We start from the raw sequence: 26227 nt of genomic DNA, 5'->3' as shown, positions 1-26227 counted from the left end.
AGGCGATCCCCAGCTCATCCCAGGCGATCCCGGCTCATCCCAGGCGATCTCGGCTCAGCCCAGGCCATCCCGGCTCAGCCCAGGCCATCCCGGCTCAGCCCAGGTGATCCCGGCTCATCCCAGGCGATCCCCAGCTCAGTCCAGGCGATCCCGGCTCATCCCAGGCGATCCCCAGCTCATCCCAGGCGATCCCAGCTCAGCCCAGGCGATCCCGGCTCATCCCAGGCGATCTCGGCTCATCCCAGGCCATCCCGGCTCAGCCCAGGCCATCCCGGCTCAGCCCCACCGTGCGCAGTGTTTCCAGCCCGTGCTGGAGCCGCTCCCCGCGCCGCGGGGCACGCAGCGGCGGCAGGGCCCTCGCAGGACGGGGGGGTGGGCTGGTGGTGGTGCAGATCTGGTGACCTGCGGCAGGGGACACTGCTGGGGGGGCGGGGAAGCGGGGGGACACGCCAAACAATTTCACACCTTAACTGAGGCCAACGTGAAGTAAGTCTTTAAGACATAGGTTTAAATACTAGGTTTGTGATTTCTTTTCCTTCTGTCGGTAGCGCTGTCGTGTATTGCTTCCACTGCGAGCCTGCGCTTAGCTGTGCGTGAGCGCGCTACCTGCTTCCGGCGGGCACCCGTTGCTGGCTGCTCGGCAGAGGTTGCTGACAGAGGTTACAAGGATTGAGCTTGTCCATAGTTACCTCAGGCCTTCCCAGGGAGCTGAACTCAGTAAAAGGCAAGCCCTTTGGAAATGAGAGTTAAGGGCACACGTCAGCATAACTTAAATTCTGCTTTCTTTGAATCAGGAGGCAGCACTGCCGTGGTGGCTCTGCTGCAGGGGACAAACGCGGTATGCTTTTTGCAAACAGAGCGGCACGTTCAGCCGGGAAGGTACTGGAACAGTGGATACGAGTTGGATGCTTTTTTCTGAACCACGAAGCTTGTGTCTAGTGAGTTTTGCAGATCAGGATTACCTACCCCAACTTTTATATTTTAATACTTCTTTTGCTCTATGAAAGCAACAGGCATGCCTACGAGATTTTTACAATACCCGGTGCAAGCCACAGAACGCCACTAAGCACTGCGCTTGCTCCTGCCCACTACGCTTAGATATTCTCCTCGATGAGAAAATACCTGTACGCTGCGGTTGAGACAGCCTGCCAAACGCAGCGATGAATCCTCCGCAGGATGCATCTACTCCTTTTGGCGATAGATTCATCAGGAGCAGGGGGCTTCCCCCGGTGACCCTCTTTCTCCAGCTCTCCTGGATGGAAAACCTGATCTGCCTGTACCGTTCCTCTTTCCATGATTCCATGTGGCTGCTCCTGACAAAGTAAAGCAGCCGGAATAGATGCAGGTGGTTCCTGCTCTCCGAGTGCCATCCTGGGAGCAGGCGGAGGAGGCTGTCACCACGCGCCCTCGCTCTGCCTCCTGCGAGCGTCTGAGCTCTGGCGGCTGCTGCGCCATGCTCCGGAGGCTGGGCTGCTGCCGGGCAAGCTTCCTTTCTTCACGGCCGTGGATGAACAATCAGATACCTGCTAGCCGTGGCGTTCAGACGCACGTTAATTTAATCTAACTCTTACTTTGCTTCCAAACCCAGGAATGCTAGTCACCGTTAAAGCTATTCCCATTTTGAGTTAAAAATGTGGTCATTTCTGCCGGGCTTTTTCCTTTTCAAAAGAGCACGTGTAATGAGTTATAATGAAAAAGGTCCTGGAACCTTAACTCTTGTGGTTGCAGCCATGTGCCTGCTATAAAGCACATCTAAAATAGAGCTTTTCAGCACTTGCCGGTAGTCAGGCTTCACGAAGTGTAGATTGCTCAAAAATCCTTCTGTGCAGTGGTTAATGTTAAGTCTCTTTCTTATTACAAACCCATTATTACAAAGGTTGTTCATTGCCTGGAGGGGTTGACGTGGGTAATTCCATTTTGCCTCTTTTTTATAAGGTCTTACTCTGCTTCTGGCAGACTTCTCTGACGTGTTGCTGCACATAACAGAGAAGAAAAGAGTTTGTATGTCTAAAAAATGTGAATTCTGTTTTCATAGTATCAGTGTATTGATGCTGAAAGCAATAAATGCCATGTTTATAAAAGCTTCTGAAACAAATACTTCCTGGACATGTGTGGAGAAGGAATTAACTGCAGTCTATAAATTGAAAGAGCAGCTTGAATACCTGACATAGAAATGAAAAATGGAATTTCTCGTACACTTGTGTTTTAGGAAGAAATGCGCATTATGCTAAAGTAACAGTGAAACATGTTCGAGAATCGTTTTTTAGGTAGCAATCTGATCTCATATCTGCACGGGACTTTTCATCTCCCAGTAGAGAGTGGGGCTTTCTCCACACGAGCACCATTCCATGTGGTGGAAGAGCAGACTGGAGTCCTGTGGGCAAAGCTTCACATGTGGAGGAAATCTGGCATAGCAGAGTGGGTGTATCGCTCTTTTGGGTTGGAGATGATGTTGCTGCCTGTGTGTGCCATGCCTGGGATAAAAAAAGAAGCATTTTGCTGTGTTCTCTCAGGGTTTTTGAGATGCTGCTGTTGCAAGCATGGTAGAAACCGCCATGTTTTAATTGGACCATATAGACAAATAGTTATTTATGTGGGATTACTTCTGACAAATATTTCTTGCATTCAATCTCTATTCATAGAAATATTCAAGCCTATAGTAGCTTTATTTTTATGAGTCCTCAAAACAAAAAAAATACAACATCATTTAATGAATCCCTGTTAGAGGGTAGTTCTGTTGATACCAACCACTAATTATTTAGGTTTTTATCACTTTCCTCATGTTTTCATTTATTATTATGAGAGAAAGTGAAGGGACGGGATGCTTTCAGTTCTGATTTTAGCCGTAGCAATAAAACTGCAACCCGGTGTGGTTTGGGCTGGTTTTGGAGCTGTTTGACAGCGGAAGGGTAAGTTCTGTCCAGCTGGAGGCTCCCGTCGCCCCAGCCTCGGCGGCTCTGGTTGTGCTCAGCAGCCCGTTCCCAGCGGACCCTGGTGGAAGTGTCACGGCCTGGTGCTCTGGGTCGTCTTGCTTGGGGCGGTCCCGCTCTCCCAGAGTGACGGCAGGCTCCGGGAAGCTCCACGGCTGTATTCGTTGCATATTTAGGTACCCAAACGTTTCTCTAATCTGTGCTTTAATCTTTAACTGCAGAAGGTATCCTTTTCATGTGACTTGCGGAAACGTATTTACATTTTAAATTACTTACTGTTTGTTTTAATTTTTAACTGTTTGTTTCGTTAACATTCATTAATTATTTGCTTTGTATTTATGTTCTGTTTTGTTTGCTCTCTTTTGCCTTCATTGCTCCTAGGTTACAGTGCAGCCTGGATACTGCCAGCCGATTAGCTGACGAGCACGCACTGATAGCCACCTATGTGACCCGGCTGCAGAGTGGTGCACGGTTAGTGTTAGGAGAGCGTTCCTGGAGCAGGGACGGGCTCAGTAACGCTGCTTCCTCTGGGGAGTGATATTCCAATCAAAGGTATTCGGCCTCCGCCGGCAAATAGAGAGAAATGGATTTAGTATTCTCCGAAATCTTCTGAAAATACACAAATATGTAGGCACGCGTGCAGGCACAAGTATGCACAGGGGAAAACTTCAGATGGGAAGGGATCAGTTTGTGTCCAGTCCCACCCTATTGCCTTCACTGTGTTACAGAATCCCTTACATGAACGGATTAACATCGTTCCAAACGGGTTAGATAATTTTGCTCTCCATGACCACTCTGGAATCTCGTCTTTCACCAGTAGGAAACTGTCTAATTTCCACCTTTACATTTTTTCACAGCTGGCTCATACCTATTAGTTCTCGTGCCAACATTGTCCTCTAACTCTGACTGTTCTTCTTTCTCCTTATTGCTTTTACTTCTGCACCCCAAACGCAGGCGCAGACAGATGTCCCATCCTGTCACCAGCTTTGTTACCTGGGCTAAACAAGCAAGCTCTTTCAGTCCCATTAACATGACCTGCTCAATATGACTGTTCTTTCTGTGCCTTTCCAAAAAATGTTAATGCTTTGAAGAATTAATTTCTTTTATCTCAGCTTTAGTGTTTGTGCACGTTTATATTTCATGTCTGTGTCTACGTAGAGAAATTTTACCCTAAAGCCCCAAAACGCAGCTCTCCCGTTTCATCGCAGGACATAGCCAGGAGCTTTTCCGTATTCCACTTTTGGACCTAATTAAATTATGCCTTTACAGAGCCAGAGCTGTGCTGGAAAGGAAAAGGAGGTTTAGTGATCTGGAGGCTATATGTAAAGGCCTTGCTCTATCCATGTTGTCATCCTCTGAGTATTTTTAGAGTCCCATTGCATCACTCCGTCACGCAGAAATTTGTACTCCCTGCTGTATCGATGAAGTGCATTCTGGCTGTCTAGATCTCTGGGGGAAGTCAGGTTTCTTCCTTGGTAGTGAATCACTGTTGTCTGCTATCACCTGCTATGAACTGAAAGCCCATAATATTGTCCACAAGAAAATAAAAACCAAGGAATTTCAGGCTCTCGCCTTCCCTCAATTACTGTAGTCATAGGATTTTGAGATACAGAGGAGTGCATCTTGAGGAGTATATGACAGATTGAAATACTGTATGTAGCTCAGAGCTGCCATGTTACAACCGGTTGGAGTAGAGGTTCTCAGCCTTTTAGGTCTTTAAATTTAAAAAAAAATCACCTGGTACTGTTACCAGAGTAACCGCGTACTCCTAGAAGGAGCCAAACGCAAAGAAAATAATTTAAATCCTAGTTTCATTGTGCATGGGAGTGTCTTCCAAGTCAGCATGAAAGACTGACGAAATCTGTGCTCCATTGTCACTTCTTTTGATCTTCACCCCTCACCCCCCAAAACTCTCATATAACAGTATATCTGTCTGCTTTTGGCAGGCTGTGTGGAGATCCTGCGTGAGCTCCAGCCAGCCCTCGCAGACCGTCTCTGCTCCTGCCCGATTGAGATAACAGTAAATCTCGCTTGCGGACAGCGTTTCCTGTAATAACCATCACTTGCTTTCTCTCCTCTGTTCTCCTGTTTGCATCTGCTCTTGGCTGCCGTTGGAGGCAAGGTACAAGCTGCTGTTCTTATGCTCCTCACGGCCCCTCTCCTGGCAGGGCAGCATAGCCTTCAGGACCAGAAGAGACCGTTGGAGCATCTTCTCTGTCGTCTCACACCAGTCTCACACCAGTGTCCAGGCATTTGGACATTTAAGAGGCATTTGGACATTTAAGAGGCATTTGGACAATGCCCTTAATAATATGCTTTAACTTTTGGTCAGCCCTGAAGCGATCGGTCGGTTGGGCTGGGTGATTGTTTGTACGTCCCTTCCAACTGAAATAGTCTGGTCTGGTCTGTTCGGTTCAGTCCTATCCTACCCTACCCTATCCTATTCTATCCTGTCCTATCCTTTCCTGTCTTACCCTGTCATCCTATCCTATTCTACCCTATTCATCAAATCACGGAATGGTTTGGGTGGGAAGGGACCATTAAAGACCATCCAGTCCAACCCCCTGCCATGGGCAGGGACATCTTCAACCAGACCAGGTTGCTCAGAGCCCCAGCCTGACCTTGAATGTTCCCAGGGATGGGGCATCTGCCACCTCTCTGGGCAACCTCTGCCAGGGTTTCACCACCCTCACAGTAAAGAATTTCTTCCTCATAGCTAGTCTGAATCCACCCTCTTTTAGTTTAAAACCATTACCCCTACTCATCCATGTGCTGAACCTAATACCTTGTTTCTCTGAAGATGTAGCTTTCAGAGAACACCGTGATGGGGAAGCCACTCGTTTCATCGACAATCTGTCCCAGTAATTAATTGTGCTGACTCTTCTAAAAAAGAGCCCGACTTCAAATTTGAATTTAGCTTTCTTCCACTTCCAGTCACTGATTTTGTGTATACTTACCTTTGCTTTTTATTGCCCAGCATCTTTTCATGTCTTTCAGCCAAACTTTGAGAGCCTTTAAGCCATGGCTAGCTGGACCCCTGAGGTTTTTCATCATCTTAAAAATTATTTAATTCACTGATGTCCTCCAACCAAGAAGTCCATCCAAGCTACATAGGGAATGTAGCAAACAGGGCTCAGTGGACTTCATTTATCTTACAATTAATATATTTCTCTTCTTTTTACCTACTGTATTATTGCGGTAGCAAGCCAAATTGGTTAAGTGCTTTTCAAAGAAACAATAGAAAATTCCCACCCTAAAGGATGTGCTGCAGGCAAAGACAGCTGCAGAGAGCAGCAAGTTATACTGTTTACAGTTAGAAAGCGCATGGAGCTGGTGAGTTGTGCTTTATTACTTGGCCAGTTGTTTGTTACATATTTCTTAAGCTCAGCCTCATTCATAACTTGCCTTCCACACCATTCAGCAAGCCTGCTTTTCCCCAGTCCCCATGAAGCCTCTATTTCAGCTCCGCTTTTCACCAGAAAGACCAAGTAGCCCTACCTGGAGGGTCATTATTTGTATGTATTATGTATTCTGCATTTCTGCAGAAGACAGCTGGCCACAGGATTTGTGTGTTCTGCGGAAGCAATGCTTCCTTGTGCCTTTATCACCTTGTCTCAAACATTCCCACTGCCACCCAAAAATCAGCACCGCTTCCCCCTCCCTGCCTCCCCTCGGGCTGCTGGAGTCCCGCGGCACCGCCCGCTTTGGCTCTGTCTCGCTGCCTCGGTGCCCCCGCGGCAGAGCCGGGCCGTCCCGAGGCGACGCTGGGCTGTCGGACACCCCCAGCCAGCCCCTTCCGCCCGCCTCGCCCTGCGCAGCCGTGACCCGCGTCTGCCGGGGGAGAAGGGGAGAGCTCACGCACCGACTAACGGGTGCTGCGCGGGGAGCACGTCGTCAGAACAGACCAAACCACCTGGCAGAGTCTTCCTAAGGTAGGGGAATCTGTAATGTTGCCTTTCCAAAATCTCTGAACTCTCACCACCCTCCTCCCTTCTGAGCTCTGGGCTTAAGCCAGGCTTATTCTTCCCCTGGGCCACCTTTCCTGCCGTCCTCTAGTTTGTGCTCCCGGACCTCTCCGCACAGGCAGCGCTGGGAACCGATGGACCCGTTTCGGCAGGGGAAGGGTCGCAGTTTGCGGTGCTGCTGTCCCAAAGGGGCTTCAGGGTGGGAATCCTCTGCAATGTCTCCACAGAGGTTAAAACTACCAAGAAGTGAGTGTTCCTTCGTGAAGCGATGTAAAGAATTCCGTGGTATTTTGTAGGCTGTGTTTAATGCCCTCTCTGTTAATCCGACAGAGCCGTAGGTTGCAGTAGTGGTTGATTTGTTCAAACTGTTTTATATTAAAGAATACACGGGAGGGCCAGGAGATGTACTTGAACTCCACTTCCTCTCCATCTGTAAAACATTTCTAAAAGCAAATGCAAAAGAATTTTTTTTCTTTAAATTACAGGTTTTCTTCAAAAAAGTAAGAAATTGTCAATAACTATTTTCCAATTCTCTTAGATAAGAAGAGGTGATAGTTCCAGGAGCTGGGAGAGGTATGAGGAGAGACCAGATTATGGGCAGGGTAGAAGGGGTGGAATGATCTGCATTCCTGTAAAAGCAGAAAAAAACTTGTACGGACAAAATTACAGAGGAAAGCTAAACAACAACAATATCAAATTCAGAAAGCGGGATGGGAAGGATTGTTCTCCTTCAACAAAAATAAAATCAGAAGATGAATTAGCATGAAGGCGTGCGAGAAGTCCATCAAGCCTAGAGTAAGACTCTGGTTTTTCTTCTGTTAAATGTGTTTTCCCACTGGGTGAGCTCACCTGTCGCCAGCTCCTTCCTTTGCACTGTTTAGTTGAATATCTTCAGGTCTTAATCCAGCAGGCAAACGCAGAGGTATAATAGTGCAAGTGATACTCATCGTAGACCCCTCTGTGTAAACTGTAGGCGTACGTCTAGTAAATTCAGTCCAGCGTTTCTATGCCATCTCGAACACATCATCTGGCAGACTTCCAGAGTCTTAAAAGAGATCAAGTTGTTAAATTTGGCGTTAAAAAAAGAAATTAAATCTACATTTTTAAATAAACGTAATGTATGCAATGTAGATTTGGTTCTTTAAATACAGTAAACATAAATCTGTGAAGTTTAAATAATGTAAACATAAATCTGTGAAATTAAGCTTAAAGAAATGTAAATTGTCTTGTGAAGTGGTACTGTGGACTAAAAGAAACTTTTGCTCTGCACTAGCTACGTGACTTTTTCTTTGCTGCTGTCCGTGGCGTGATCCTGCTCCTGGATTGCCCTGTAAGCGCCTTCCCTGCAGCGCCGTGTTACGTACGGCAGCCAGCGCGCTCTTGGTGAACCCGCACGCAACGTCGCGGATGGCGTTGGGAGGGCTGTGTTGCAGCGTGGAGCACGTTGCTCATTCCCACCCCAGCCCTGGTTGTTTTCAGTTAATCATGGCTTGCTTTATGTAACCAATTCAGTGCCTTCCCTTTTAAAGGGAGGCTGTGACGAGAAATCTGAGTGCAGCAGGAAGACACCAAGCAACCCCTGAATAGTTCGGTTGGATGCTGACTTAAAAAGTTGCTCTTCCATTAGGCTTCCCCTGCTGATTCTTTGTGGCCAGGCCACCGTGCCACCGACACTGAGCTGCTGATAGCTCTTGACTGGTTTCAGTTAACACAACCTGAAAATTACCGTTTGTGCCCCCGTGTGTTTATAGTTAAAAGGGCAATTATTTGTGGATAAGGGAAACTGATTCAGCACTCCAGGCACTAACGGGTTACCAGGCTGGATTAATCACGTTAATGATTAACACGCACAGGGGGCACGATGCTCGTGTTAAATGTGAGGATCCAGGTGCTGCCTCTCGCTTCCTACTCCTGGGGATCTGTCCCATTTGCTGTCTCTGCTTTTCCTGCTTCGAAATTCAGTGTCCCTTTCTTCTGTCACCTCGTGGTGCTGGCGCTGTGGCTGATGATTATTGGAAATATTTTTTAATACCTCTTTCAGCAACATTTCCAAGCCAGCTGCAGCCTGTCTGGTGAGGCGATGCGAGGCAGCTGGAACTGTTTCATCCTCTGCCAGCTGAGGTGTGAAGGACCAAGTCTCACATTACCTCGTTGTCCGTTTGGGTCTTGGAAGGTGGGGGTGGGTCAGGTGTAAGGCAGGGTGACTTACGGAGTGCTGTTTGCATTTAAGTCGATGTTGTTCAGTGACAGAGTCCGTTCGTCTCAGGGCAGCGTGGTTCCCCCCGCTCTTCCTCCTGGAAATCATCCTGGCTTTGACACTTGTCATCGTAACTGCGTCTCCTGAGGACAAAGCTTTTCTCCTTCGTCCTTCAGCTATTGGCCCCTTTTTACCTTGAGTAAACCAAAAGGGTTTGCAGAAAAGCTCCTCGGAAACAAATTAAATTTGTTCTTAATGATATGTATTTATGAATTGTTGAAAACAAATTATTTTAATCATTTAAAACTGGAATATGTGAATCCTGCGGAAAATGCTAGTAGGCAGGAAGTCTTGAGAGCAGTCCCCCCTTCGGAAGCGGAATGAAAGAGGGGATGATCTAGATTATTTCCAGCGTGACTCTTCTATTCCCCATCACCGTCTCTTTGCAATAATACATCCTTTTCTCTGTCATCCCCCGGTATGAGTAATACCTAGAGGCGGCGGATATTGACGGGGTGTTTTGGCTTTTCCCGCAGTGTCCTGGACAGCCCCGGCAGGCTGGACGAGGAGCACAGGCTGATTGCCAGATACGCCGCCCGGCTGGCTGCCGAAGCTGGAAATGCAGTAAGTGAATATTCATCCCTCTTCGCCGACCGTGGAATATGGAAGGTGTTTTTCAGAGTCTAATTAGTAGCTTAATGCTAATAGCTGCGTGAAATTGTCATGTTTTGTTTATTCAGGTGATGCGAAAGAGCAGTACGCTTTCCTCGTTTTCAGCAGGAATACTGCGTTCTCAGGCAGCGGGGGAAGAGCAGGGAAATGGGAAACACCACCACAAATTATTAGAAATTAGGTCAGAGGAGAGACGAGAATAAGCAGATTAGTCTACTTAGTCTAGAGAAGAGGTAAATACATAGATACCTGAGGAAAACAAATCATGGAACAAACGTTACGGAATATATTTATTCCAGAGGGAAGGAGCCTGCGAGAGAGGAAGGAAGATACTTTTTGTGTTTGCAGCCTCTTATAATAGAAGAAACTAAAGGAAACACCCAACCAATTTTAAATCGGTAAAAATAACTACTTCTTTAACAGAAAATTGCTGTAGGAGATCACGGCAATTAAGAATTTACTGAAATTCCATAGCATAATGCAGTCTAGCTGGATGGGGAGATCCCTGTCTTTGCTGGTTTATCCGTACGGAGGGAGAGCAGTGTTTGCAGGAACAATCTTCCACGTTACTGAGCGGCAGCGGACCTCCCTCGAAGTACGGCTGCCATTTGACGGCATTTCCACCAAGTGTGCTGCTTAGAAGCTTAGCGCGTGCTCAGAAACCTGGCCACCCGTTCTGTCAGTCCAAGAGCGCGTCCTCGGGCCTGCTGGAGCAGCTTGCACAGGCTGCACCTCATCGCTGCTCTAACGATCGCTCTTGCAAAACACATTGTTATCCATACACCATTTCAGCTATAGCCCTTGTCTTCCGCAGCCTCCAGCAGTAGCAATGACCTCTCCTAAGCATTTACCACTATGGCAGGGCGTGTGTCCTGCCACTTAGCGTGGCTAGAGAAGCATCTTACCGTCAGCGTCCTCATTCACCTTTTCATTACCTATTTGTCGTATAAATACTTTCAAGTCCCTTCCAGCAAGGTAGGCTTATGCCTCCTCGTAATTTCCTTCAGTGTGTGTTCAGCCGATAATCTGACTTTGTCATATGGATGTGACCAGGTATTTCCCTTTAACAAAAAAGAATTATGCTTTTTAAATGTTTTTAACTATCAGTTCCCATTATCTCTGTCAAACAGTATGGTTGCATTTCTGAAGTCATTCAGTTCACCATTCATGTTGAAATATTAAAGCAATATAGTGCAAACTTTCTGGTTTAGGTGGAAAAGGAGGGGATTTCTATGTAAACTTCACATAAAATTAAAGTTGTTGAGACAGTGAGTGCTGCATCAGTTTCACTCTGGAAGATGGTAGAAGAATTCTTACTCATGACTTGACCTTTTCTGGCAGTAATAAAGAAGTATTACGAAAACTAAAGAGTCACAGTATTGGTTCTGAAAGAACCTGATCATTTAAAAATCTGTAAATCACCTCAGCCTGTTTCTTTGTACTTCATAGTTCTGAAAGAGGTCAAAAATGAAGCAACTTATTTGGCTCTGAAGAAAGCAGCATTTAGAGTTTACTGAGACTTTTCAAAGACCTGTGACAAATTACTGCTTTCTTTTCACCCAAATAATACATCGTCGGGTAGATGTCAAAGCGCTGCCAGGGATTGAAGTGTGGTAGAGGAAGGATGTAAGAGCGATAATAGTGTGTTTCCATTGCGACCGAAGCTTAGCAGCAAGGAATCTAAAGGTTGTTTACTGGGTCCACTGCTTATTCACAGTCCAGAAATACTAATGAGCTGAAGTGCATATATTTTTCGTATTACGAAGGAATCCGAGTTTAAAGTGCTCTGCTTCATGGCAGGTTCTAATTATTTCTTGCCAACAGGAGATCCCCTTCCCTAGCCAGCACTTTGTGTGACTGGTGTCCAAGTTGGCCATTGCAGCTTGGTGGAGGAGCATCCTGCTGAGCTCTGGGACGGCGTGCCGTGCCTGCGGGCTCGCTTCTGAGGGTCGCTGTTTGTGGGAAATGGAATAGCTGAGATTTGTCAGCCACAGTCACTTGTTTTAATACTCTTCGTATAACATTAAAACAGAGAGACAGGAGTAAATTAGAGGCTGGGAAATTCAAAACCAAAAAAAAAGGAACAATTTTTTCATTCCATACATTCCATGTATGGAATCAAAATGGGGAATATCAACTGAAAACCCCAAGATAATAAACATCTCAGAGATCCAGTAGGAGGAAGATGCTCACTGAGTATATGATGGCCAGGCTACCAGCTTTACAGGAATGATACAGCAGGACGTGCAGGCGAGGGAATGGGATTGTACATAAAGGAAATGCACAGTGTAACAGCATAAAAACATTACAGAAAAGAGAAGAACTGCAGAATCCTTCTGGGTCGAAATCCCAAATTCTTAATAGTAGAAGAGAAATACTGACCCCCTGATGAGACGGTGGTAGCGCTCAGGAAATGTTAAGTGAGATAAGACAAGCTGCGAATTTAGGACAGGTAAGTAACAGTGGGAGATTTCAGCTACCCACACGGAGGCTAAATCAGTGCCTTTTCAGAGGGAGATGCAGAAACACTTTGGAATGCAGTAAGTGATGCTTTTTGGAACAAGTAGTTTTAGATGCGCTCCTGGGTTTGGTCCTGGGCGGTGCACCGGGAGGAGTTTGCGTGGGGCTAGCTTGCCAGCTGGTCTGCAGTAGTAACCCTCCCAGCTTAGCTTTGACAGCAGGAGAGAGCACGCCAAGTAAATCCCGTGCGCAGGTACTCAGTTTCAAGAAAGGGAACTATGTAAACATGAAACTATTAGGAAAAATCCTAAAAGGATCAGTCCAAAAAGCAGGAGGCCTGTAAGCTGCCTGGAGGCCGTTAAAAACCCTGTATTGGAAGCGCAGGAAATCTGTGTGTCAAAATTCAAAAAGAAAACAAAACCATACAAAAAACTCTTTCACGGGTCAATAAGAAAGCTAAGGACGATGTCCCAAGGAAAGGACGGCATTCAAGAAATGGAGAGCTTGCCCAAACGGAAAGAAAAAGAAAGCCTATAAACATGGCTGGTTAAATGTTACCAGGAAATTCAGAGAGGGGAAAAGAATTTGAGGAGCACTTCGCAAGGGATGCTGCAGTCTGTGGTGAAAAGATTTTCAATACCACCAACAGCAGGAATGTAACTAGGGAATCAGGAAGACCTTTTGGTGACCAAGGTGTACAAAAGAGTAGTCAGGAATGTGAAGACCACAGCAAAGAAGCCCAACGAGTCGTTTGCATCAGTCTTTACTGCTGAAGGTGCATCGTGTAACGTATTCTTTATAGCAGATCAGCTGGAGGAGTCAGGTCCGTTCGAAATAAGTGTACAGGAACTCTTAAGACACGTAACACAGGAGTCGGTAAGTCACTGCAGCTGCGCGGCATTACCTTGAGAGTCCTTGACAGGCTGGGGAAATGAGCTGACAACTGTAACGAGGTTCGGCATAGCCCAGTGCCAGTCCTGCCTCTGGGACAGGGTCACCGAGCGCCCACGGGCTAGAGGCAGCTTTGCAGAAGAGGCCCTGGGCGTCCTGGTGGAAAGCAGGAGTGGGGAGTGTGCCCTTGCAGCAAAGCAGCCCGCCGCTGGCGAGAGTGCAGCCAGGGGGAGAGGGTCGCTGGCCGAGGGGAGCGACTTTCCTCCTCGATTCAGAGCTGGTGAGGCCACATCAGCAGTCCTGTGTCTGCCTTGGGGCTCCACAGGGCAAGAAAGACACGGGCATCTTGGAGCAAGCCCAGCAGAGACCACTAAGATGGTGGGTGGCTGTGGTACATGACGTACGAGGAGAGGCTGAGAGAGCTGGGTGTGTTCAGGATGGAGAAGAGAAGGCAAAGGAGGATCTTACTGCCTTCTGCGGCTACCTGATGAGCCAGACGTATGGGGACCTGTCGGCCAGTCAAGGTCAACCCACCACAGAGGTGCACAGTGAAAGGACAAGACGCAACAGAAGGGAAATTCCAACTATATATTAAGAAAAACTTCTTCACCGTGCTGTTGGTCAAATATTGTTGTCCAAGTGGTTGTCCAGAGAAGAACTGGAATCATCCTCCTTGGAGACATTCAGAGCTCAACTAGACAAGTTCTTGAGCAACCTGCTGTGAATTGGCCTGCTTTGAGCGGCGCATGGACTGGAAACCTCCAGAGGGTCCTTCCCACCTATATTTTTCTATGAATCTGGACCTTAATGAAAGTGGAGAATGGAAACAAACCACCATAAAGGAGTTACGGACTGTTTGTCAATGGAGATTTTAAAACCAAGATAGACCAGTATCTGCTGGGAATACTTGAGAGAGGTCGATGTGAATAAGTTTTTTCTTGATGTCCTCTCCAGCCCTACCTCTCGGATGTAATGTGCTTTATTTTTTAACACGCTCTAACTGCTAGCAATTAGGAGGATCCCAGATACAGACTGTTCATACTACAACAGCCCAATGCAACGTTTCTTACTCTTTTCTTCGAAGTAGTTGGCCATGGTCATTGCTGGAAATTGTACATTGGACTGTGTGGCAATGGATCTGACTCAGTCCATCAGTTTCTGCTTTTTCTCAGATTAGATAAAATGTTAGAACTGCCTTCTGCAGGCTTGTTACTATAGTAAATGGCACTCACCATATGAACGCAAATACAGTCCATTAACATTTTTAGGGGAAATGCCTTTGCTTGAAGTCTTACTGGGACAAAATAATTTGAGGCAGATCTCAGAGTTAATTCTTGAAATCCAAGTCTGTTTCTTCTTAAAGAAGAAAAATAGATGGGGAGGGAGGAGAAGAAAGGAGAATGCATCATTTGTCACTTGATACATGCGAGTTGCTCGGTAGTGCAGGAGGCTGATGGCATGCAACAGTGCAATTACGCACTGCTAGACAGCGGCTTCGTCTGTGTTCGCTCAAACAAGCTCTGACTGGGCTGCTCTTGTTTTCTTCAAGCCAGTCTTCAGAAGACAAAATCCCCTTTATTGAATTTAAGTTGCTCAGGGCTATGCTTGGCCTGCCAGTTTGGCCACAGCAGAGTGCTGTGCGTTAAAATAACTGTTGGCTGGCTCCGCTAGACCGGTTAGCTAGAAAGCAAAAGAGAGAAAAGCAGAAGGTGACTAGATGAATACAGTGAAGAAATTAATGGAGAGCAAGCCAAGCTTCGTTTGAATCACAACTTTCAAGATCACAACTTCATCTGTTTGTCTCCCTCTGCTGATCTGTTCAGACTATCAGTCTGAGGTAAGAAATAATCCGCTATCTCCTATCAAGCATCTTCTTTTTGATAAAAGCAGGGGCTGAAAATGGTCTCCTGTGTCCCCAGCCCCCTTGCCTACTTTCCCTTACAAAATCCCTTCCACGTACATATCAGATCCTGCCTCAGTACTGCCCTATTACTTGAATATAGGTAGTCCTGCAGAGAAGGTGACTGCATACTTTTAAGAGAAGGGGTGATTACGTGTATTTTAGGTGAATATATGTATATACGGCCATATATATATAAAGGAAGCCTAGGCCCTCTGTTATCAATGTCCTACACAAGACCTCCCTTTCTCCAAGCCAGTACCTCCTTCATCTCCTCTCCCACCTGCTCTGCCTCAGCTCTTTTTTTTCCCCCATTTTCTGCTGTTGGCACACTCCCAGATCCCCCTGAGTTCCTGCAGGTTGGTTGCTACAAGCACAGGTCGGTATCTGGTCTGTGAGCCAGACGTGCCTGCTGCTTCCCGATGACTTCCGATGGAGAGTGACCCACCATGGCAGGCAGCAGCCTGTGGCACTCGGCAGGAGCAGAGGTCCACAGGGACCGTGCGCTTTTGGCAGGACTCTGCTGACCTGTGCAGCCTTGCTGCTAGGAAAAGCACGAGCACCTAATAAATATGAGATAATACTCAATTACGGATGAGTGGATAATTAGGTTGAGTTATGTGGATGAGTTACGATAATTAGGTTCTTGCCCACATTGCTCTTTTCTGAAAACAGTGTGTGGTTGCTCTTCTTCCCTCGACATTAAGCACTGCTAAAAGCCTGTCATCATCTCATCTCATTAAAGCTACCTACTATCTAAATAATATTTGTAATATTCCCTTCATTTAATTTTTCTTTTAGGCTTTAGGCATTATTTAATAAATATTTTTTAAATAAAGAAAGAACAAGTAAACCAAATTTCCTGTTGTACATCTTTGCAAGATAAATCTGCAGCTTGGTTCTTGGATCATTTCTTCTTCTCCTGGATACGCCAGTTACGTGAACCATTTTTGTTATTTGTTTCCTCTTCTTCTTTGTCTGTTGATCATAAAGAACACTGTGATACCACAGTGGTGGGCAGGTGAGGTACTGGTTCAGACTTTCCATGACACCATAAGATCCTTGCACCAAGGAACCTGGAATAAGATGCCCATGAGACACAAGCTTTACTGGTTTTTGACAGTTTCTTCCAAACCAGAGTGACGGAGGAGTGCAACGGCTTGCCAAACTGGCTTTTTGGGGCTTGATTGAACACTGTCATTAAATCCTCTTTTGGAGGATACCAAAAAAGGTATACTGTAGGTAAGATGTGAATTCTCCTCATTACAAATACCAGTCCGACAAGGAGTTGGACTCGATGATCCTTACGGGTCCCTTCCAACTTGAGATATTCTACGATTCTGTGACTTGAAGTTCCAGCATGGCACTCTCTCGAGTTTAATGGCCTATTCATAGGAAAACTAAATTACAGTGCTAGAAGGTTTTACTGTTCCTATGTGATATTAAAGATTTTAAGTAGATTTTATGATCATCTTCGTATGAATTTTCTTGCTGAAAGAAAATGGGGCTTGCCATTTGGATGATCTTCTCAGAACTGTTGAGGCTTCAGCATTCCTGCTGAGCACCAGGAAAGCAGAAGACAACCGCAATCGTACCTTCAGCTGTGTTGGAGAGTTTGCTTAGCTTTTAAACTTTTTTTAACATTTTAACTTCTAAAATGTTAGTCCTCAGCTCAAAAAGCTTCAGCTTTGGGCTTGCTGCTGTTTGGTATGAAACGAGAGACCTATGTTACAATTCACGGTCAAAAAGTCTTTTTTCTTTTCAGGCTCCACCACACTTCAAAATCCTTTTACCCTGGATAAACTCCACAGGTTGTTTCTGCAGGGATCTATGATGCTTTGGGGTTTGGTCATACTATGTTACTGTCAGAAAATTGGGAGCTGCATCCAGTAGGGCCAAGAAAAGATCTCCACATTGCTTGTATGCCATAATAGTTAGGACTATTCTCTTCCAGAGATATGTACTCCTTACAGAGGAGGAAAGCTACAGAGGACAAAATAATATAAACTCTGTTCATTTTCTCATGCACATGCAAAAATGGGGTTTGGAAGATTTTTTGTAGTAATTTTGAAGGCCTTACATCTTATGCTGTTGACTCCCGCCAGGTCTTTGCGCTCTGTTTGTAGCAGAAAGCCTTCGCAAGAGTTGAGGAGAAAGGGGATATGTCCCCGGTGTTCCGTGCTGCTGAGCAGGTAGGGAGCTGAACCTGCTAGGCTTTTTAAAGAAAGGAATTACAGTCATAAATCTTGGAAGTCACAAGTCGTTCATACCTGTCCAGTAAGATGGAGTGCAAACGTAAGAGTGCTGACTAGTAAATGAATGTTTTGGGTTTTTTTTTTTTCTTTGAAGTGCAGAGGTTTTAAGGACCACATATAACTTCACAGAGAGGACAGGTACCTCTCATCAAAGTAAATAGTAGCATGCAAATGCTCTCACGAATTCTGTCTCCCGGGATTTACAAGAAGAATAGCATTTGCCGTCGCAATCCTATACCATATACCCAAAACTCTTCCAAAGGCGATGACAGGAAGAATTTGATGTTAATAAAATGTTGGGCAGAAAGGAGAGCAGCGACTACAGTTAAGTTTCCTTCCACGCGTTCCAGAGGAGTTCATTCACTAAAGAAGTACGGCCTGTCCTACCAACGTCCAACCTGAAGCCCAGAATGGTATTTGTACATTTGAATGATACCTCATACTTTATAATTGTCTCCTAATAGTCGTATTTAGAAGATGCATTTGAAATACTCGCACCCACAAGAGGTAATGCGATACCCATATGAATTTAATTTGAAACCCTTAGATCAATAACAGGTCCCACACCGTGTCCACCAGCTTCTCAGAATCCTTTTACCCCAAGTAATACTTCCTCTCACCCATGAAATCTGATGTTTTCAGAAGAGTAAGGGCATCCTGAGATCGCTGCAAAGGATGAACCAGGGCTCGTTAAGCTGTCTACTCGGTAAAACAGCCTGCCATCACCTAGGCTTGAGAAAGGCAGCGACAAACTTCTTCAAATCCAGGTGTCCATCGTAAACTCTTGCATTATGACGTTGTATTTTTATACAGGACTTTGGCCTGCTCAGGACACTGGTCGAGAGGATCCCTTGGGAGACGGTCCTGAAGGGCAAAGGGGTCCAGGAAGGCTGGACGTTCTTCAAGAAGGAAGTCTTAAAGGCGCAGGAGCGGGCTGTCCCCATGTGCCGCAAGAAGTGCGGGCGGGGAAGGCGACCGGCCTGGCTGAACGGGGAGCTCTGGCTGGGACTCAGGGAAAAAAGGAGAGTTTATCACTTGTGGAGGAAGGGTCAGGCAACTCAGGAAGAGTACAGGGATCGCGTTAGGTCGTGCAGAGAGGAAATTAGAAAGGCAAAAGCCCAGCTAGAACTCCACCTGGCCACTGTCGTGAGAGACAACAAAAAATGCTTTTATAAGTATGTTAATGACAAAAGGAGAGCCAAGGAGAATCTCCATCCTCTATTGGATGCGGGGGGGAACGTTGCCACCAAGGATGAGGAAAAGGCTGAGGTACTCAACGCCTTCTTTGCCTCAGTCTTTAGTAGTCAGAATGGTTATCCTCAGGGTACTCAGCCCCCTGAGCTGGAAGACAGGGACGACAAGCAGGATAAACCCCCCATAATTCAAGAGGATGAAGTTCATGACCTGCTATGCCACCTGGATGTTCACAAGTCTATGGGGCCGGATGGGATCCACCCGAGGGTTCTGAGGGAGCTGGCGGAGGAGCTTGCCGAGCCGCTCTCCATCATTTACCAGCAGTCCTGGTTAACTGGGGAAGTCCCGGACGACTGGAGGCTTGCCAATGTGACTCCCATCTACAAGAAGGGCCGGAAGGAGGATCCGGGGAACTACAGGCCGGTCAGCCTGACCTCGGTGCCGGGGAAGATCATGGAGCGGTTGGTTTTGAGGGTGCTCACGAGCCATGTCCGGGACAACCAGGGGATCAGGCCCAGCCAGCACGGGTTCATGGAAGGCAGGTCCTGCCTGACCAACCTGATCTCCTTCTATGACCAGGTGACCCGCCTTGTGGATGAGGGAAAGGCAGTGGATGTGGTCTACTTGGACTTCAGTAAAGCCTTTGACACTGTCTCCCACAGCATTCTCCTAGAGAAGCTGGCGGCTCACGGCCTAGACAGGTACACTCTTCGCTGGGTAAAAAACTGGCTGGACGGCCGAGCCCAGAGAGTTGTGGTGAACGGAGTTAAATCCAGTTGGCGGCCGGTCACGAGCGGTGTTCCCCAGGGCTCAGTTTTGGGGCCGGTCCTGTTCAATATCTTCATCAATGATCTGGACGAGGGGATCGAGTGCTCCCTCAGTAAGTTTGCAGACGACACCAAGTTGGGCGGGAGTGTTGATCTGCTGGAGGGCAGGAAGGCTCTGCAGAGGGACCTGGACAGGCTGGATCGATGGGCTGAGGCCAACTGTATGAGATTCAACAAAGCCAAGTGCCGGGTCCTGCACTTCGGCCACAACAACCCCAGGCAACGCTACAGGCTTGGGGAAGAGTGGCTGGAAAGCTGCCCAGAGGAAAAGGACCTGGGGGTACTGGTTGACAGCCGGCTGAACATGAGCCGGCAGTGTGCTCAGGTGGCCAAGAAGGCCAACGGCATCCTGGCCTGTATCAGAAATAGTGTGGCCAGCAGGAGCAGGGAGGTGATCGTGCCCCTGTACTCGGCACTGGTGAGGCCGCACCTCGAATACTGTGTTCAGTTTTGGGCCCCTCACTACAAGAAGGACATGGAGGTGCTGGAGCGCGTCCAGAGGAGGGCAACGAAGCTGGTGAAGGGCCTGGAGCACAAGTCTTATGAGGAGCGGCTGAGGGAACTGGGGTTGTTTAGCCTGGAGAAGAGGAGGCTGAGGGGAGACCTCATCGCGCTCTACAACTACCTGAAAGGAGGTTGTAGCGAGGTGGGTGTTGGTCTCTTCTCCCAAGTAACTAGCGATAGGACAAGAGGAAATGGCCTCAAGTTGTGCCAAGGGAGGTTTAGATTGAACATTAGGAAAAATTTCTTTACTGAAAGAGTGGTCAGGCCTTGGAACAGGCTGCCCAGGGAAGTGGTGGAGTCACCATCCCTGGAGGTATTTAAAAGACGTGTAGATGAGGCCCTTAGGGACATGGTGTAGTGGGCATGGTGGTGTTGGGTTGACGGTTGGACACGATGATCTTAGAGGTCTTTTCCAACCTGTATGATTCTATGATTCTATGATTCTATGATCTACGTAGCGACCAGAAAGCTCCCCAGCTTTATCGGTTAGAGGAAGGTTTTCCCTTACGTTCTTTGAAAGGGATCAGTGAGCTGTGAGGAATCGGCAGAGGCTGGAAATGGCCAAACAAGCAACATTGCTCTCTGCAGTATGAAAATCAAAGTTGGCCATCACTTCTGAATATTTGATCATATACCTTATCTCTTTGCAAGTATAGATCGGTATAAATGTAAACACCCTACATACAGCCTGCACCCGCATTGTCAAAGCTGGAGTGCCCGGGCAGTTTAGTGGTTTCCCAGGTTCTCAATAATGACCGCTAGGACCTACCTACAGGCGTCTTCCACTGCAGGTCAGCTCAGCTACGCATAAACCATTCTTGGGCAGATGCTTATCCAGAGGATTTGAAAAAAACCTCAGTGGATGGAGTCCACTCCAGATGGAGTCCATCGAGGCAATTTGTTCCAATGTGTAAATTCATCTATCAATAAGAAGTTTTCCCTGAATCCTAACACAATGCTTCCTTGCTCGGTTTGAGCCCACTACTCATTCTCCTATCTCAGGGGATATGGAGAGCTATATATTACTTGCCTCTTTGCAACAAGTGTTGTATTTAAAGTTTCTTACGTTGTCTCCTCTGATTCTTTTATTCTCTTCATTCTTTCAGTCTTTCCTCGTTGTCATGTTTTACAGACCTCTGATTCTTCTTCTTCTTCACCCTCTTTCTCCAGCTGACCCTTAGCTTTTTTTCAGTTGTAATGCTCAGGCTGGAAACTCAGTAGTTCACCTGAGTCAGACCAGGGATAAGTCACGCATTGTAGTACGTAGGGCACCCTGCTTCAAACAACCCGTTCCTGGACTCTGCAGCAGCACGGGGTTATTGGCTCATGTTTGGGTTGTGAACTAAACTCATTTGCAAATGCGTTTTTGCAGAACCGCTGCCTCGTCCATTGGGTGTTTATGTAGTTGACATGTTAAAAATAAATATGAGAGTTTGCACTTGTCTTAATAGAATGCAAGCGATTTTTTGAAACCATTTCTCCAATTTCTCAAATAACTTTGTATTTTAGTGTATTTTATATTTTATCTTGTCCTATAAAGCAGTAGGAGCTCGCCACAGTGTGATACAGTCTGCAGATGTAAGAAGTAAATACTTTATTCTGTCATCCATGATATTAATGAAAATGTTGAATGGTATTAAGTCTAAGAGAAAAGCTGTAAAACTCCACAAGGGGATGTCAAAAGCGTTGCTGAGGTGAAAGTGTATTGTGTTAATAGTTTCTCGCCCATACACAGGATTTGGTTTTTTACTATGGAAGGAAAGTGGTTTGCTTTGGCATGATTTGTTCTTAAAAGCTCCATGTAGACTATTACTTAGCCTATCTTCGAAGTATTTGCAAGTGGTTTTATTTTGTGTTTTTTCCCCAAGAACTGAGGTTAAGCTGAGTGGTCTGTAGTTGTTAGTTCCTTCTTACGTTGTTTCCAGGTGTAAGCTTCATGGATAGCCTCTTCTAGTGTCTGGAGTGTCACCTCATAAAACTTACTGCTTTCAGAGATGAACACAAAAGCTCTGAGATTGTCTCAGGTTTATTTAAGTACCAAGGTCTAAGTACTGAGATGAATTTCCTCATGCCCCAGCTACTCGAAACATCTTCTATGTTGTCTTCAGTCTGTTTTCTCTTTTCTAACCTGAGTTTTTACCCCAAGGCTGTAAATTCCATGTCCTGGACAGTTAATATTTTTTAATATTAGACCACCATTGGATTTTTTTTAATAAAACCTAACCTGGAGAGCACCAACCGGAATCCCAGGGCTGCCTCCTGACCACCACTGCACCTTGCAGTGCTGCCTGCGGCTGGGCTTTGGCAGGGAGGATGGAGCCTGCTGCCTCCCAGGATGCCTTTGTTGGGGAATGTGGCACAGGAGCTGTGTCTTACTATCATTCAAGGTCAGATATACCTAGAACTGGTGCCAGATATTTTCTGGACAAGTGCAGTAGCAATTAGACACGTACCTCTGTTGTATTTTCAGCAGGCTCAACGCTGTCTCGGGTGACTCTCTGATACACTTTTGAATGTGCAAGAGTTTAGACACCTCCCCTCCTGAGTCCACATTGTAGTGTAGATTAGGTGAGAGAGAGGTGTACGATAGAACTTAGGCTTTGTGTATAGCAGTCATTTAAAACTTCTGTGCCCACATCTGTCATATTGAGCGCTCTCACCCTGCAGAACAGTGCAGTGCGTAAACCCGCCTGCTGCAGATAGTTCTCAGCTTAGGGTAAGTCCCAAACCACGCTGAGAATTGCTTGAGAGCGCTAGTTAGTCTGGGCTAAAAACAAGGCAGGGGCCATACTAAATATCTAACAATATGGGTGATCAAATTCCAGTGCCTCTGCCTGGTGCTTTTTATTTCACCAGCGTAGGCATCCCCTTTGCAGACTTCCAGGCTGAGCATCAGGTGCCTTTTAAGTTTAAGAACCTGGAAGGTTTAGATGTTGGTGGAGAATCAGCAGGCTGATTTTTTTCCTGGGCTTTTTTAGCCTTGAGAAGACTTGTGGGAGGCTTTTTGTGTGTTAATATGTGATGGCTGTAAGTAGGACGATGGAGCCAGACTCTTCAGTGGTGCCGTGACCGAACAAGAGGCAATGGGCACTAGCCCATTTAAACATTTAAACAAAAGAAAAAACTTTCTTATGGTGTCAGTGCTCAAACACTGGAACAGGTTGCCCCAGCAGGTTGTGAAGTCTTCATCCTTGGAGGTGTTCAAAACTCAGCTGGACAATGTCCTGAGCAACCCGCTGTAGTTGACATTGCTTTGAGCAGGGGTTTTGGCCATCTCAAAAGGTCCTTTCCAACCCCGACGACTCTGTGATTCTGAGTTACAATAAAAAATTAAATGGACTCTTGGAAGCAACAGAACAAATAAGAGAACATTGAATTGTCATACAAAATAGCTACTGTACAGTTTCCAAAGACCTCCTGACTAGCAATGTTTGAAAGTCAGCAGCATGAGAGATGTGTCTCCTCTAAGTTCTCTGCAGTGTTGTCTTTGCTTCTGAGGACTTGAGTACTTTAGGTCATAAGGGTGATCTCAGACTTTGGACAGGATTTCTGAAGAAAGGGATTAAGGACAGGATTGTGTTTTTATAGGCACAGTCCTACTTTGCAGCAGAACAAAGGTTCATGTGCTTCGGATGGAGCCCCAAGAGCCCCAGAGCCTCAGGAGGCTCCTGAGGCTACAGGTGAAACACGTCACCTGCACTTGTCCTCGTAGCTGATTGTACCAGGATGCAGGGAGAGACCGCGGGACCTCGGCTTTGTGGCGCACTGTTTGGGGGGAACCAGTAGGTCATAGCAGTGTTCTCTACACCAAGACTGTTCAAGTCACCCCAAGATGGAAAGCGTGGTGGCAGTGCTGCTGCCTGCGCCGTGCACCTACCCTGAACGTCGAGATGAGATGAGATGAGATGAGATGAGATGAGATGAGATGAGATGAGATGAGATGAGATGAGATGAGATGAGATGAGATGAGATGAGATGAGAGAGGAGAGCTGGGGTTTTGCCCTGGCTGTATTGACAGGTCCGTCCCAGCTCCTCGCCCACACCAGCCCTCTTCTTCGGTGGGAGAGCAGAGCCCACCCTGTGCCGTCAGCTCCTCCCTGCTGCCTGGGGGAAGAGGGGGGTTTTCTGACCCTGCTGCAATGAACTGTGTTTCTACACTTCAGTTTCTGGGTTGATGTATTTTTATTTTTCACACTGTTCATTTTAACTCCCAAGATGTTTTGTTTCTCTGGGACCTGCCTTACCAAGCAGTTTTTACACAGGCAATTTCCACATCATGAGGAGACTCCTGACGTGTCCGTCAGATCACCCAGGAGGACACAGAAGACCAGCTTGTGGGCATGTCTTTCAGACAAGGCTCATTTGTTACGTGCAAGCCCACCCACCATATGGGTTTTGCCCAAAGACGAAAAGTGCTATCTGCAATTCAAGCCTAAATCCAGTCAGGGTTGGCTCTAGATACTCACAGCGAAATAAAACTGAAAGCCTAGCAGTGTCTGTCCCCGTCATCCTCAATCTGTCACTCTCCACCCTGTCTCCAGGAGCACTGATGGATACCAAGCTCTTCCATCCGACCGCTGTTTTTCTACCCAAATAGTTTCCAAAAATGGTTGTGAAAGTGTCTTCTCAAACCAGGATCCCAATCTGAGGTCCTTCTGAAAACGTTGTGGTAAAAATCTGTGCAAACTTGAGATCAGATGACAACAAAAAGGCAAAAGTGTGTCAGAAGACACCCCATTTCTCAAGTACACAGTGAGAGGCAGAGGCTCCACGGCCTTAATCATCTGCGCTACCGGTATGAACACACCCTCTCTGCACAGGACCCAAAGACCACCAGAATAACGAAATTTGGGGACTGGAGCATCTCTGCTGTGAGGAGAGGCCGAGGGAGCTGGGACTGCTCAGCCTGGAGAGGCATTGAATCCGTGTCTACAAATACTGCAGGGATGGTGCCAAGAGGACAGAGCCAGGCTCTTCCAGTGGTGCCTGGTGCCAGGACCGGAGGCCATGGGCACAAACTGGACCACAGGAGGGTCTCTCTGAACATTAGGAAACACTTTTCAGTGTGCGGGTGACCAAGCGCTGGCACAGGTTGCCCAGGGAGGTTGTGGAGTCTCCATCCTTCGAGATACTCAGAAGCTGTCTGGACATGGTCCTGGGCAACCGGCTCTGGGTGGCCCTGCTTGAGCAGATGACCAACCTCAACCTTCTGTGATTCCGTAATGGTCTGGTGTTAGAAGCAGACCCTACATACCATCTCGTTCCTCGGGCACTTCTTAGCTGGGGAGACCTGTCCATGACAAAAGATGTCTCCCCAGCTCCGAGTGGACAACTTCTTGTGTCTGATGGCCAGAAGGATAGTTCTGAGTTGTACTAGACCTCCTAAGCAGCATCTTAGGATTCCACTGGAAAAATGCCCTGAACCGGTACAAGACCCTGTAATTTCTCTCTCTCTCTCTCTTCTTGGTCCATATAACTGGCTTCTTCCCCATCCAGCCCAGCTGCCAGCAGGCTCTCCCAGGAACTGCAGATTCTTGTTTAATTGCCCAGTCCTTTTCTCAGTAGCGGTGATGGCTGCTGGTGAAAAGTGCCAAACACAAGGATCACAAAGGTCAGGACTCACTGGGAAAATGATTTATTCAGCAATCTCCCTTCAACTGATGCTTTTGAGGGATTGAGAAGAATTAGATTTTCCAGAGGCAGTGACCATGCTTAAATTTAATGTCTGTGAATAATCCTGATCATAAACTGTAAGTTATTCTAACTTTTCTTCACTAGCTGACGTATGGGAAGGTCAATGTCTCACTAGGAGACTTTATGATAAAAGGTATCGCTGCATCTCTTCCCAGGGAAGCCTGTCGGTGCTGTAGGAACAAATAGGTATGGTGTATTTTTTTCTGAAGGTCTTTAGAAAAAAAAGGCAAATAAAATTCTTCAGACAGATAGTGGGGACGGTGAGCCAGGTCACCCCTTCAGCAGCCACCCACCCTGAGATCAGACCAAGCCAGCTGTAAAACCGCATCTCGATGTGCCCCCGGAGTACAGCTCAGCACGGCTGTTTTCCCAGTTTTGCAGCCTGGGCTGTAAGGGTTGCACCACGGCATTCAGGAAATACGGGGCTGGTTCCAAACTCTGTCATATGCGGTAACCGGTAATGAATATTTTGTCTAATCTTTCTCTGTTCCTCATCCACCAGCCTCGCCCACCAGCAGACCTGGGTTTCAGCTTTGATGCCAATAAACAGCAAAGACAGCTGATAGCAGAGCTGGAAAACAAAAACAGGTAAAAAGCAAGCTTTGATCAGTATTGTTTTAGGAACAACATTTGAGGAGAGAAGAGCCTTCAGTCCTTGTGCTTTGTTGTTTTTAACCTTTTGTATTATATTAACCAGATTGTTTTCCTAGATCTTTTGTTGAAAGGTGTAGCTGCCTC

At 46.7% G+C, this 26227-nt stretch overlaps 1 protein-coding gene across 2 annotated transcripts in view; it reads left to right on the top strand.

Annotated features, from left to right (window-relative positions):
* DTNB (dystrobrevin beta) overlaps positions 1 to 26227 on the top strand; it is a 216309-nt gene that overhangs the window by 121272 nt on the left and 68810 nt on the right. The window contains exons 13-15 of one of the 2 annotated variants that reach the window (XM_075144761.1): positions 3312 to 3401; positions 9629 to 9716; positions 25992 to 26077. In XM_075144761.1, coding sequence (XP_075000862.1) covers positions 3312 to 3401; positions 9629 to 9716; positions 25992 to 26077 — 264 coding nt within the window. The remainder of the gene's footprint in view (positions 1 to 3311; positions 3402 to 9628; positions 9717 to 25991; positions 26078 to 26227) is intronic. The other variant, XM_075144762.1, reaches the window with a different exon arrangement.

Source organism: Calonectris borealis, chromosome 3 (genome assembly GCF_964195595.1).
Source record: "Calonectris borealis chromosome 3, bCalBor7.hap1.2, whole genome shotgun sequence".
Classification (NCBI taxonomy): Eukaryota; Metazoa; Chordata; class Aves; order Procellariiformes; family Procellariidae; genus Calonectris; species Calonectris borealis.
The sequence above is the reverse complement of the archived record's forward strand: the minus strand, read 5'-3'. Positions and strand labels throughout refer to the sequence as shown.